General features: G+C 37.6%; 1 protein-coding gene across 5 annotated transcripts in view; it reads left to right on the top strand.

Annotated features, from left to right (window-relative positions):
* The window catches only part of LOC127832266 (striatin-interacting protein 1 homolog), a 42,923-nt gene that overhangs the window by 26,947 nt on the left and 1,562 nt on the right, over window positions 1–14,414 (top strand). For all 5 annotated transcript variants that reach the window (XM_052357641.1, XM_052357642.1, XM_052357643.1 and 2 more), the window contains 7 exons: window positions 3,274–3,403; window positions 5,300–5,446; window positions 6,075–6,172; window positions 8,108–8,234; window positions 10,174–10,274; window positions 10,582–10,648; window positions 11,610–11,714. In XM_052357641.1, coding sequence (XP_052213601.1) covers window positions 3,274–3,403; window positions 5,300–5,446; window positions 6,075–6,172; window positions 8,108–8,234; window positions 10,174–10,274; window positions 10,582–10,648; window positions 11,610–11,714 — 775 coding nt within the window. The remainder of the gene's footprint in view (window positions 1–3,273; window positions 3,404–5,299; window positions 5,447–6,074; window positions 6,173–8,107; window positions 8,235–10,173; window positions 10,275–10,581; window positions 10,649–11,609; window positions 11,715–14,414) is intronic.

A 14,414-nucleotide genomic window follows, 5' to 3' on the forward strand; every position in this document is an offset into this window, starting at 1 on the left:
AAACTTTTACAAAAACCTTAACATTGCCTCTAAAATCAAAGTGCTTCCACCTACAACTTTGAAACTTCATATGTAGATGCACTTGATGAGTTCTACACTCCACACCCATTTTGGGTCACTAGGTCAAAGGTCAAGGTCACTGTGACCTCATAAAAAAAAAAAAAAATGACAAGCTTTCGCAGCCGAGCGTGGCACCCACCTGTTATGCGGTGCTCTTGTTAACCAGGTTTCCCCGAAGAAAAAGACTGGTTATTAGCTTGGCGGATGTCGGCGGGCGGAAACAGCTTGTCCGGGCCATAACTTTGTCGTTCCTTGTGAGATTTAAAAAAATACCTAACAAGCTTTCACAGCCGAGCCTGGCTACCGTTATGCGGTGCTCTTGTTTGTACCAGTTGTCAAATTGCAGAAAAATTAATGTATGCTGTGGTCAGTTTTGTTCTGTAACCACTGAGATTCAAATCAACAAAACAAAGACCTTATCTGTTTGAAACTATTAAGTTGTTACTCAAACCAGAGGTTTACATATTACGGTAGTTATCATACTACACCAAGTCCAGTCTTTGAAGACGCATACATGGTATTTAAAACTGAATATCAAGTTAAATGTCCAGATAACAGACATAGTATCATGCTTTGCAAGTTTAAAAAGTACAATATTTAAAAAAATAGAACACACTTTTAAAAGTGTGATGTTATTGTCACCACCATGCACCCAGCTTAGAGTCTTGCCATTTAATGACTGAATAAAAAAATGGCATAATATTAGGAATGGGAATAAATCTGGAAATCATAATAGAATATTAATGTTCAGTTATTCCAATATTTGATTTAATAAGAATCTCTAGATCTAAACTTTTGAACATATAAACAATAACTTTGTCCTTACAGAAGTTGTCTATGCATCCTTGAAAAATAACAATACAGCAATCATTATTTCTAATCAATTTTCTTTTCATTAGTTATATCCCCACAAACGAAGTTTAGGGGGGTATATAGGAGTTAGCTTGTCTGTCGTTCCAACGGTCAGTCTGTCTGTCGGTCAGTCCGTATTAAGTGTCCGCTCTCTAATTCAAGTAGTTTTCATCAGAGCTTCAACAAACTTTGTCAGTAGTTGTATCTAGATGATCTCTAGGCAAAGTTCGAACATGAGTCAAGGCAGGTCAAAAACTAGGTCACAGGGTCACTTAGTGCGTTTTAAACATTTTTAGCTCGACTATTATATATGAAATATATATATAGTAGGGCTATCCTACTCACCCCGGTGTCTGCGTGCAAATGTTTAAGTTTTCGTACTACCCCAAATATTTTCTTTGTCCCTTGACATATTGCTTTCATATTTTGCATACTTGTTTACCAACATGACCCCAACCTATAAATAAGAGCAGACAACTCTAACAAGCATTTTGTCATAATTATGGCCCCTTTTCCACTTAGAATATGCAGCAAATGTTAAAGTTTTCGTACTACCCCATTTATTTTCATTGTCCCTTGACATTGCTTTTATATTTTGCATACTTGTTAACCAACATCACCCCAACCGATAAACAAGAGCAGACAACTCTATCAAGCATTTTATCATAATTATTGCCCCTTTTATACTTAGAATATTGATAAATCTATGTTAAAGTTTGCGTACTACCCCAAATATTTCCTATATCCTTTGACATATTGCTTTTAAATGTTGCATACTTGTTTACCAACATGACCCCAAACTATAAACAAGAGCAGACCACTGTATCAAGCATTTTGACATAAGTATGGCCCCTTTTACACTTAGATAATTAAACATTTTGCTTAAATTGCCATAACTTCTTTATTTATGATCACATTTTATTATTACTTTGACAAAAAAACACTTACCTGAATACCACAATGGATTCCACCCAAACAATACCCCACGCCCCTACCAGAATCCCTCCCCCTCCCCCCCAACCTCACCCCCCCCAACCTCACCCCCCCCCCCCAAATTTGTTTGTTTTTAAACATCATCTAATAAATTACCACACCCCACATAATACCCCCTCTCACTCCCCCCCACCCCCCCTACCCCCCCCCCCTCCCCAATTTTTTTTTTTTAAACATCATCTAATATATTACCACACCCCACATTATTCCCCCCTCCCACCCCCCTAACCCCCCCCCCCAAAAAAAAAAATTTTTTTTTTTCCTTTTTTTTTTTGAAAGATCGTCTAATAAATTATTGAATATGAACAATTTCCCCATGATTGCTTACGTTATACTGTCAAGCACTCGAATAGTAGAGCGCGCTGTCCTCTGAAGCTCTTGTTTGAACTGTTTTTTGTGAAGACAACATTAAAAATATTCTGGGTCAATGCGGCATGTGGGGGTATTCGTCACGTCTGTGACAAAGCTCTAGTTATATTTAATTATCTTAGTTCTTTGTTTATCATTTCAAAATCATACATACATCCCACATTTCTAAGCCTATAAAGGGTCATCGACATTAGAGCAGGAGGTGTTGTTATTTTGTCATTCTTACAAATAAATAGATAACAAATCAAGTTCTGATTCGGAATTGAATTGCACCCGTACTTCATTCAAAATGTTTGATCTGCAAAAAAAGCGTTAATAATATGTTAACATATACATTCACATTGTCAAGTCATTGGCAAGAAAAGCATGAGAAGTTTAGGCACATGTTAATAGTGCGCAAGACAAACTTTGTGGCGCATAGAACTATGCTATCATAACTATGGTATTAAAATAATGTAGCTCATAACAACAACATTTTGTGTCCTAAGGGCGCACTGAGTAAACTTAATATTTCATGTTTAACAAGAAACTTTTGCACATAAATGATAATGTAATTCTTAAGATTGGTTTGTATTAAACTGTGGCCGACTTATGGACAGCTTGAGTTTTGGATGCTTTTTTTAAGTGTCCTATTAAAATGGACGGAAGTTATCATGACTGGTATGTGTGATTAAGTTCATCTTATAGATCAAATAGCGACTGCAAATGAGCGTTATTAAAAAATGTCTGTTTTGACACCTGGCAGTTTTATCATAAAAATAAATAATTAGATTAACACTCTGTAGTTTAGTGCTGCATTACTGTAATTTGGATCAATGTTTTTCACGGACATATCAGGATAATACTTGTATACTTGTCAGCCCTTATTATTTTCAGTTATAATAATATATTGAATTTCTTTTTAAATTTCATCTCGATTCCACATTGCAAAATTTTAGTTTCCATGAGAGTAGAAACTTTTCAAAAAGTAATGAGAAATATATGGCTTCTGTTTCGTAGAACGAAGGATCTTGAGCAGTTTTTGGACCACACACGTGTCAAGTTTGTCGGGTTTCAAGTGAAGAACGACCGCGACTCCCTGGCAGGTCTTCCCTTGCCCATACATGAGGGAGTCAAGGTGCTCAAACAGGTGAGCCGTCATATGGTACTTGTTCTGGGATAACTGGGCTTAATGCATGTGGGTAAAGTGTCATCCCAGGTTAGCCAATGCAGTCCGCTATTTACACACATGCATTAAGTCCAGTGCAGTCCGCTATTTACGCACATGCATTAAGTCCAGTGCAGTCCGCTATTTACGCACATGCATGAAGTCCAGTGCAGTCCGCTGTTTACACACATACATTAAGTCTAGTGCAGTCTGCTATTTACGCACATGCGTGATTGAAGTCCAGTGCAGTCCGCTATTTACGCACATGCATGAAGTCCAGTGCAGTCCGCTATTTAGGCACATGCATGAAGCCCAGTGCAGTCCGCTATTTACGCACATGCATTAAGTCCAGTGCAGTCCGCTATTTACGCACATGCATTAAGTCAAGTGCAGTACAAAATTTACGCACATGCATGAAGTCCAGTGCAGTCCGCTATTTATGCACATGCATGAAGTCCAGTGCAGTCCGCTATTTAAGCACATGCATGAAGCCCAGTGCAGTCCGCTATTAACCCACATGCATTAAGTCCAGTGCAGTCCACTATTAACCCACATGCATTAAGTCCAGTGCAGTCCACTATTTACACACATGCATTAGGTCCAGTGCAGTCCATTATTTACCCACATGCATTAAGTCAAGTGCAGTCCAATATTTAGGCACATGCATGAAGTCCAGTGCAGTCCGCTATTTACACACATGCATGAAGTCCAGTGCAGTCCGCATTTACGCACATGCATGAAGTCCAGTGCAGTCCGCTATTTACACACATGCATTAAGTCCAGTGCAGTCCACTATTTACCCCACATGCATTAAGTCAAGTGCAGTCCAATATTTAAGCACATGCATGAAGTCCAGTGCAGTCTGCTATTTATGCACATGCATGAAGTCCAGTGCAGTCCGCTATTTACACACATGCATTAAGTCTAGTGCAGTCCACTATTTACCCACATGCATTAAGTCAAGTGCATTCCAATATTTACGCACATGCATGAAGTCCAGTGCAGTCCATTATTTACCCACATGCATTAAGTCAAGTGCAGTCCGCTATTTACACACATGCATGAAGTCCAGTGCAGTCCGCTATTTACACACATGCATTAAGTCCAGTGCAGTCCGCTATTTACGCACATGCATGAAGTCCAGTGCAGTCTGATATTTACACACATGCATGAAGTCCAGTGCAGTCCGCTATTTACACACATGCATGAAGTCCAGTGCAGTCCGCTATTTACACACATGCATGAAGTCCAGTGCAGTCTGATATTTATGCACATGCATGAAGTCCAGTGCAGTCTGATATTTATGCACATGCATGAAGTCCAGTGCAGTCTGATATTTACACACATGCATGAAGTCCAGTGCAGTCTGATATTTACGCGCATGCATTAAGTCCAGTGCAGTCTGATATTTACACACATGCATGAAGTCCAGTACAGTCTGATATTTACACACATGCATGAAGTCCAGTGCAGTCTGATATTTACACACATGCATGAAATCCAGTGCAGTCCGCTATTTACGCACATGCATGAAGTCCAGTGCAGTCTGATATTTACGCACATGCATGAAGTCCAGTGCAGTCTGATATTTACGCGCATGCATTAAGTCCAGTTTTCCCAGAATGATACTGGGTTATTGTCAAACAATCTTGCACAGAGCTCCATGTATAATATCAGTTACAATTTGGAGTGTATGTGTGTGCCTGCTTGCGTAAGTTTGAACTTTTCCAGACCACAAATGACCTCCATGACGTGACGGTGTGTTTGTAACACCCATCTCTCTGCCTCAAAGATAAATGTCACACTTAGAGGTAACGATATATTTTCCCTTCCCTGTTTCAGCAGCTGTATGTGTCCCTATCTCCTTCCCTGTTTCAGCACCTGTATGTGTCCCTATCGGAACTGCAGATCAAGCGTGAGGAGGATATAGCCAAGAACCCTCTGTCCCAGCCTGAGACAGATGTACCCAACACTCCTGCAGAGGTCCTCTTTCAGGCCATACTGCCCAACCTGCCGCAGTATATGGTAACTAGATAGTTCCAGACAAGTTACTAAGTTTCGTACTAAATTTAACTCTTTACCACTCAGATACAAATTTTTCGCATTTGTAGTCCCTTAGAAAGTTATATTTAATTTATTTAAGACCTTTCTTACTAAATTCAAGTTTTTAAGGCTTCATCTCCAAACCTTAGATTCTGATGAGCAGCAAACAGCATTAAACCTGAACAGACTGCGAGACTTGCAGGCTGTTCTGGTTTTATGCTGTTTGCACATAGCCATTTTCACTTTGCTTCTAAGTGGGAAAGGGTTAAGAGGGCTTTCTTAAATAATGTCAAGCCACTCCAACACACAAGCTGATTTTCTGTTCCACGCTTTACTGACCAAACTGCTTCAGTGTATGTTAAATGGTTCCATCAATATAAAACTCAGTATAATCGTTAAGTGTTTAAAAGCCATTCTAATGAATTCACCAAGTCGTATGTTACCAGGCTTCATATCTCATGTTATAAAACAGCTATAAGCATTATCCTAGATTTATCATCGTGTATCAACAACATCTGTTGTAAGAATTCAAAGATGTTATTACAGCATAAAATATTCGAAAAGCGAAACAAATAAAAAATCAATGCATCTAATGTGTCGTTTCCTGCAGATTGCCTTGCTGAAGATACTGCTTGCTGCAGCCCCAACAGCCAAGACCAAGACCGACTCCATCAACATCCTGTCTGACCTGCTGCCTGAGGAGATGCCGTAAGAACAAAACTTCGGAAACAGTTGTTTAACCCATTTCTGCCTAGTGGACTCTCCCATCCTTCTAAATTGGATTAATTCATTTCCAAAATTAGGGATGTTTGGTATATTTATTTCTATTTTTAGAATATTTCTTACAGATCTTCCTTTAAGCAAACAGCATAGACCCTGATGAGACGCTGCATTATGCGGCGTCTCATTTGGGTCTACACTGTTTGCAAAGGCCTTTTTTCTAGACGCTAGGCAAAAATGGGTTAATAAACTTTCTATTAAGGGATTTCTAAGGATGAGTAAATTACTAAAAATGTAGTTGTCAAAAATAACGTACCATGATACACATGTATGTTTAAAAGGCCTGATTTAGACGTGTCGTCTTTGAAATCAAGGCTTTTGTTCAATAAAGGTCCCATGTGAATAAAAACTATTCCACATGACCATATTGATTAGGCCTTTTTCTGCCTATCTCACGGGTCTGATAGTCAGGCCCATTCCCAATTCCAAATATGCCTATTTTTTCCCAATTCTCAAAAAAAAATCCCAATTTCCAAGGGAAATGACCAAAGCCGAAAAATGTGTTTCCCGGTAGGTATTGTGTTTTAAATAACCGTGTGCCGTGTTTAAGCGTGCCAATAGGAATACCCCGAAAAATGTCATATCGAGTGTTCCATAATGCAATTTTCGCGACCTTGACACTTCAGACAAATGGTGGCCGGTTGTGTTTATGCAATTCTTAAGACACATTTTCGGTCAGATGTTGCTTTCAAATATTGAAATGCTGGATTATTCAGCAGAATTATCAGGTAATGTAACCGGTATACAACAAGTGATAATCATGTGTACTTATTAATTATTGTAAAATGGTTGAGAATCCATATTGATGGTCTGAGGTAGAGAAATGTGGACTGGTTTCACTTTCAACGTTACTGTGTTTCAAGCAATGGTTGCCTTCAGACATTTTGCAACTTGAATTTTGAATAATAATATGTTGAACGCAGGTCCTTCAACTATGAATATTCATATAAAAATCCTTAATGACATATCGAGCTATGTATTGTATTTGAACTTCAAGCATAACATTAACAAAGTTAGTTTTTTTATCATACACATACTTACCCTAGCAGTGGACAATGACTGTTGCATGAAAAAAACATTTTAATACTTTTCTTAGCATTTTAGGGCAATATCTATGTATGAAAACATTAGATTTAATAACAACAATTAAGAAAAATTATGTCCCCAATAATGCTTTTGTCGATGAAAATTCTTCCTAATTTAAAAGATTTCACAACTCGAAAAATACCAATTTTTCTAGGTACTTTTTCCCAAAATAGACAGAAAAAAGGCCTGTGGATTCAGATAATAGCAGGTGTGATTTTGTCTCCCATATGACTATTTAACTACTATGCAGATAAGGTATTTTATGTAACTTTAAAAGTACAAAAACAACAACAGCGCTAAATTCAGATTCAAAGGACAATGCACATGAACTAACAGTGACTAAAATGTTACATGTTGCCCTTTTCCCACCATTATCCTGTTGTAAATGTAATGTTAACTGACACTTTCACTTTGCACTTCATATGACAGCCATCTTGTCTTAAAATTTGCCTTAATTTCCATTGGTTATTGTTCCTGTACAGGACGACAGTGTTTCCGCTCAATAAGTCAAGCAATTGTCACCAGATCTTTGCCAAACTTCATGAAAATGTGTAAGGCAATAACACCTGGGTCAAGTTGGATAATCGGCAAATTTGACCCAGGCACTCCTGAGTTACGACCTTTGAATCATCGTAAAATTGGGTTTTTTCTCGTTTCCGCTCAATAAGTCAAGCAATTGTCATCAGATCTTCACCAAACTTCATGAAAATGTGTAAGGCAATAACATCTGGATCAAGTCTGGATCCTTAATTTCCATTGGTTATTGTTCCTGTACAGGACGACAGTGTTCCAGTCCATGAAGCTGGGTATCGATGTGAGCCGTCACAAGGAGATCATCGTGAAGGCCATCTCTGGCCTCATCCTGCTGATGCTGAAACACTTCAAACTCAACCACATCTACCAGGTACGTACTCAACCCTTTACTATTCAGATACACACTGTAAAGCATTTAAGTCCCCACACTGTAATGCATTTAAGTCCCCACACTGTAACGCATTTAAGTCCCCACACTGTAAAGCATTTAAGTCCCCACACTGTAAAGCATTTAAGTCCCCACACTGTAAAGCATTTAAGTCCCCACACTGTAAAGCATTTAAGTCCCTTCAAAAATCTGATTTTTAAGAACTTTCATGCTAGATTCAAGTTTTAAGGGCTTCATTTTAAACCATAAGGTACTTATAGGAGGCAAACGGCATAAAACCTGAACAGTCTTTGAGTTACTCGCATACTGTTCTGGTTTAATGCTTGTTGCATATAGCCATGTATACTCTGCTTCTGAGTGGGAAAGGATTAAGTGTGCTTAGAAGAAAACACCACGTTATTGAAGGTCAGGGTCTATACTTTAGATACATCCTTATAATAACCATTGACTTGCTTGTCACTGTAAAGCCTAACTTTCGTAGATACCAGTGTTAAGGGGAGAAAACATAACTTGTTGCTGTGGTCAGGTCTCATATGCCAAATACGTTATCAAATTATCATTTACATTTACTACAAAGCCTTTCCATCACTACTTTATTCTAATCTACATATAATAGCTAGATCCTTCAATATACTCAGAAAGAAGTAAAATCAGGTGTTTTTTACCTCACTTGTCGCTCATGTGTGAGTTATTTTGCATCTCTGTCATTGTCAAAATGTCAAAATGTATGGGTAACTTCTCCTGCCTTTAAACCGCTTAATGGATTTTAAAACCAAACTTAGCAGAAATGTTGCTTGTACAACTTTCTTCAAATGATTTGAATGTCTTAAAAACTGTGGTTGTCATAGAAAATATTCTTGTCTTAGATCACTGGATGGATTTTACCGTGATGACTATTTAACAGTAACTTCACACACAATTTTCTTGACTTACTCTTTACCATATTTCTTATTATTATTTTGATAATTCCGCAAAAATGATTGTATATTAAAATCGCACCGTCCGTCAGTGAGTCAGTCAGTCGGTCAGTTAGTTAGTCCGTCCGGATAAGTTTCCGCTCAATAAGTCAAGCAATTGTCATCAGATCTTCACCAAACTTCATCAAAATGTGTAAGGCAATAACATCTAGGTCAAGTTCGATAATCGACCTAATTGACCAACACACTCCTGAGTTATGGCCCTTGATTCATCATAAAATTTGTTTTTTTCTTGTTTCCGCTCAATAACTTGAGCAATTGTCATCAGATCTCCACCAAACTTCATAACAATGTGTTAGGCAATAACATCTATGTCAAGTTCGATAATCGGCCAAATTGACCCAGACAGTCCTGAGTTACGACCCTTGAATGATAAAAAAAATGGGTTTTTTCTCGTTTCCGCTCAAGAACTCAAGCAAATGTCATAGGATCTTTGCCATACTTCATGATAATGTGTAAGGTCATAAGATCTAGGTCAAGTTTGATAATCAGCCAAATTGACTTAAACACTCCTGAGTTACTGCCCTTGAATCATAAAAAATTAAGTTTTTTCTAGTTTCTGCTCAATAACTCCACCAATTGTCATCGGATCTTCACCTTACTTTATAAAAATGTGTAAGGCAATAAAATATAGGTGAAGTTTCATCATCAGCCAAATTTACCCAGGCACTTCTGAGTTACAGCCCTTGAATCATCAAAAAATTGTGTTTCTGCTCGAAACATGCTCATAACTTCTACGTCGCTTCAGATTTAACCTTCATATTTGGTATGCATGTGTATATGGACAAGGCCTTTCCATACGCACATAAATTTGACCCCTTTGACCTTGACCTTGAACTAAGGTTCTGCGTTTAGGTTGCGAAATCTGTGTTTAGGTTTCTAAAAGCGTTTTGGGGGCATATGTCTTCCGATGGAGACAGCTCTTGTTAATGAGCTTGTTTCAGTTTGAGTTCATGTCCCAACACCTGGTGTTTGCCAACTGTATACCCCTGGTTCTGAAGTTCTTCAACCAGATCATAGTCAACTATGTTACAGCCAAACATAGGTGAGTATACGTGTGAGGAAATATGTATTAGACCTTATTACCCCAGTATACTTATACCTTTTGCAAGTGATAAAAAACATGTACAGGTGCTACTTGTGGGGTGAAACATATACAGAATACAAACATTGACTCATTTTTTACTTCAACTGTCAACTTTGCTAGCCATACCTATAGTATTTTAATTTTGGACATTCCAATTGAAAACTTGTAATTTTCAGGATTTAAACAAGAAATAATTTTTAATAAAAGGTCACAAAGTAAATGATGCCCACATTTGGATATTTATGTTATAATGTACATATTTCAGTATACCAGGCCTAGATTTTCCAACATGTGTAATAAATCCAGGAAAGGAACTTTCAGCAGAATCACTGGTGAGGATGAGGGCACATTTTACCTGATGACTGTTTTCACTTATTTCAGTTATAAATAGAAAATCATAATGACGATGTTTTAAACCATTTGCATTAAAGCCACATAAATACTCAAAATCAATGAATATTTTGTTTAATATCTCGTGAAATAAGTTAACCCATAAAAAATCAATGTTCCTTAAATCAATAGCCAGAATTTCAACGCTAGATGTGGTATGGTAACATACATTTAAAGAGATACAAAATGCTCAATTTTATTTTTTGTGTCACAATATATTTCATGTGAACTTACCATGACAATAAACGAACATTTACGAGCAAACACAAGATTGGCTTCAGGCAGTTTCCTAATCACGACGTAGTTCTCATGTGCTGCCCGAAGCCAATCTCGCGTTTGATCATGAATGTTCAGATCTTTTTCAGTAATTTAAACAAGTCCTTTCTCAATTAATAAACATGCTATCATCATAAAATTAGCAAATGACTTCCTTTGTGTGTTATGACCCTGTGATCATACTTGTAAATCTTCCCAAAACATTTAGCTTTAAATAAAATAATGTTTGTTTGAAATCACAACATTGTATTGTTGAAAGATAAACATTATTAACCCCCCCCCCCCCCTGCCCCCCCCCCCCCCCCCCCCCCCCCCCCCCAAGGGAGTAAATATATATTGTAGTCACATGGTCTGCATAAAATGTTTAAGCTTTGTGTAACAAAGTAACGAACTACTTCTAAATTTCTGCAGATATTAAATTGAAGTTTGAAATGTATATGGTCACCTTAAAGTGTACATGTGCTAGACACAATTCTCACATGATGACACTTATTCTTGACTAACATGCCCTTGCACTGAGCTCTGGACATGGCTGTCCTGCCTTTGACAAAGTCTTGTGGGGGGAATTTGTCAGATTTTTGATATAGCTTTATTGCAAGTAAGAAATCAAAGATTATTGGTTTACAGGAGAAGGGAGATAACCAGCCTTACTGTTGGAGGAACGTATTTTCATGCATCAATCTTCTTAGAATTCTTAACAAGCTCACAAAATGGAAACACTCGAGAACTATGGTATGTACTGCGTTTTACATTTGAATGTCATCAGTATGCCTATTGTTTTCAACATGAAAATTTGATAAGAAATGTTTACTGGAAATATTTTGTGATCAGAGTTGTTTATCAATTTCTTCTACAGAGCTTCTACTTTAACCTCAGTCATCATTATACCCCCCATTACCAATGGGAAGCTATATAGGAGTCACTTTGTCTGTAGGTCTGTCCCGCAATTTCATCCAATCTTCACCAAAGTTGTATCTAGATGATGTCTAGGGTCAAGTTTGAATATGGGTCATGCCCAGTCAAAAACTAGGTCAAGGGGTGGCTTAGTGTGTTTTAAACCGAAAGTTTGTCCGCACCATAACTATGTAATTTATTGTTAGATTTTAATATGACTTGGTACATTTGTTCACCATCATGGGACGGTGTATCATGTGAAAAAAGTAGGTCGATATCTCCAAGTTCAAGGTCACACTTGTAGTTCAAGGTCAAATGCTTGTCCGGGCCATAACATTATCATTTATTGTGAGATTTTAAAATCATTTGTAAAATTTGTTCACCTTCATTGGACGGTGTGTCACGCGAAAGAATTACGTCGATATCTCCAAGGTCAAGGTCACACTTTGAGTTCAAAGATAAAAAAAAAATTGGCCATACATGAGCTTGTCCGGGCAATAATATGTTGTTCATTGTGAGATTTTAAAGTCATTTGGCATATTTGTTCACCATAATTGGACGGTGTGTCGCGCGAAAGAATTACGTCAATATCTCCGAGGTCAAGGTCACACATTGAGTTCAAAGATCAAAAATAGCAATAAAAGAGCTTGTCCAGGCAATAACTATGTTGTTCATTGTGAGATTTTAAAATAATTTGGCATATCTGTTCACAATCATTGGACGGTGTGTCGCACGGAAGAATTATGTCTATATCTCCAAGGTCAAGGTCACACTTTGAGTTCAAAGGTCAAAAATGGCCATAAATGAGCTTGTCTGGGCCATAATTATGTCATTCATTGTGAGATTTAAAAATCATTTTTCACATTTGTTCACCATCATTGGAGGGTGTGTTGTGCGAAAGAATTACGTTGATATCTCTAAGGTCAAGGTCACAATTTGAGTTCAAACGTCACAAATGGCCATAATTGAGCTTGTCTGGGCTATAACGATGTTGTTCATTGTGAGATTTTAAAATCATGTGGCACATTTGTTCACAATTACTGTACGGTGTGTCAGGCGAAAGAATTACGTCGATATCTGCAACATCAAGGTCACACTGTGAGTTCAAAGGTCAAAAATGGCCATAAATGATCTTGTCCTGGCCATAACTATGTCATTCATTGTGAGATTTTAAAATTACTCGGTACATTTGTTAACAATCATTGGACGATGTGTCATGCCGAAGAATTGCGTTTATATCTCCAAGGTCAAGGTCACACTTGGAGTTCAAAAGTCAAAAATGGCCATAAATGAGCTTGTCTGGGCCATAACTATGTCATTCATTGTGAGATTTTAAAATGACTCTGTACATTAATTTTGTTCACAGTCATTGGACAGCATGTCATGCGAAAGAATTCAAGAGTTCAAAGGTTGAAATGGCCATAAATGATAATGGCATAATAATTTTTAAAAATTGCCATGAATTAGATTCTCTTGTTTTGTGAAGACAGCATGCAAAATAGTCTGTGTCAATGCGGCACATGGGGGTATACGTCACGTCTGTGATGTTATTGCAATGCTCTGATTCAGTTAGGATTGTTACTTGATTAATGGAAACATAAGAAGCCACATAAAATAAAGAAAATCTTTAAATTGAATGAACTGGAGCCTTCTTAGATTTCAGCCCTTTTTGGGGTCCTCATTTTAGCCAGTAGGAAAAAAATACACATGTACTGACCGGCTCAAACTGTTATGATTAAAGCAATAGAAATAGACTATGCAGTATGCTAAAACTAATGAAGCTTATAATACAGTTGAAAAGGTAAAATCTCGTTATCAGTAATTTATCATAGATTTCTAATAATATTATAAATGGAATAAAGGTTTTTGTCCAACGAAAAAAGCATCTTTGAAAAGTTATACCCAATGCACAAAAACAAGGATATCAGTAAACTGATGGATACTATCCAGTAAACCTAGTCAAGTTATTTGAATGCAATCAGAAGAGCAGAGTTCTTGAAAAAAGAACTCTTCATGCCGTAAAACAAGTGTCAGTTAGTTAAATATATATACAGCATAATGAGTTTACCATTGAGTGTGATGGATATTGTGGTGTCTACCTAGCATTCTGAAGGCTCTTGGTTTTAGTACTTGATCTAGGAGCGCTCCCAATATGCATGTGCGTAAAGTGTCGTCCCAGATTAGCCTGTGCAGTCCACACAGGCTAATCAGGGACGACACTTTCCGCCTAAACAAGATTTTTGGTAAGAAGGGACTTCCTTTAAACGAAAAATACCATAAAAGCGGAAAGTGTCGTTCCTGATTAGCCTGTGCGGACTGCACAGGCAATTTGGGATGACACTTTCCTCACATGCTTTAAGCCCCATTTCTCAGAACAAGACACAGTACTTAATCTAGGATTGTTCCCAAGATATTCTCTCCAGATATCAAGTACTGGCTATGTCCAAGAAACTGATTCAAGCGTGTCTCAAAATGCTTTAGGCTTTCAATGCTATAAACAGACTTAAATTAAACCAAAAAGGAAAAAAACACTATAAC

Source organism: Dreissena polymorpha, chromosome 5, assembly GCF_020536995.1.
Source record: "Dreissena polymorpha isolate Duluth1 chromosome 5, UMN_Dpol_1.0, whole genome shotgun sequence".
Taxonomy (NCBI): domain Eukaryota; kingdom Metazoa; phylum Mollusca; class Bivalvia; order Myida; family Dreissenidae; genus Dreissena; species Dreissena polymorpha.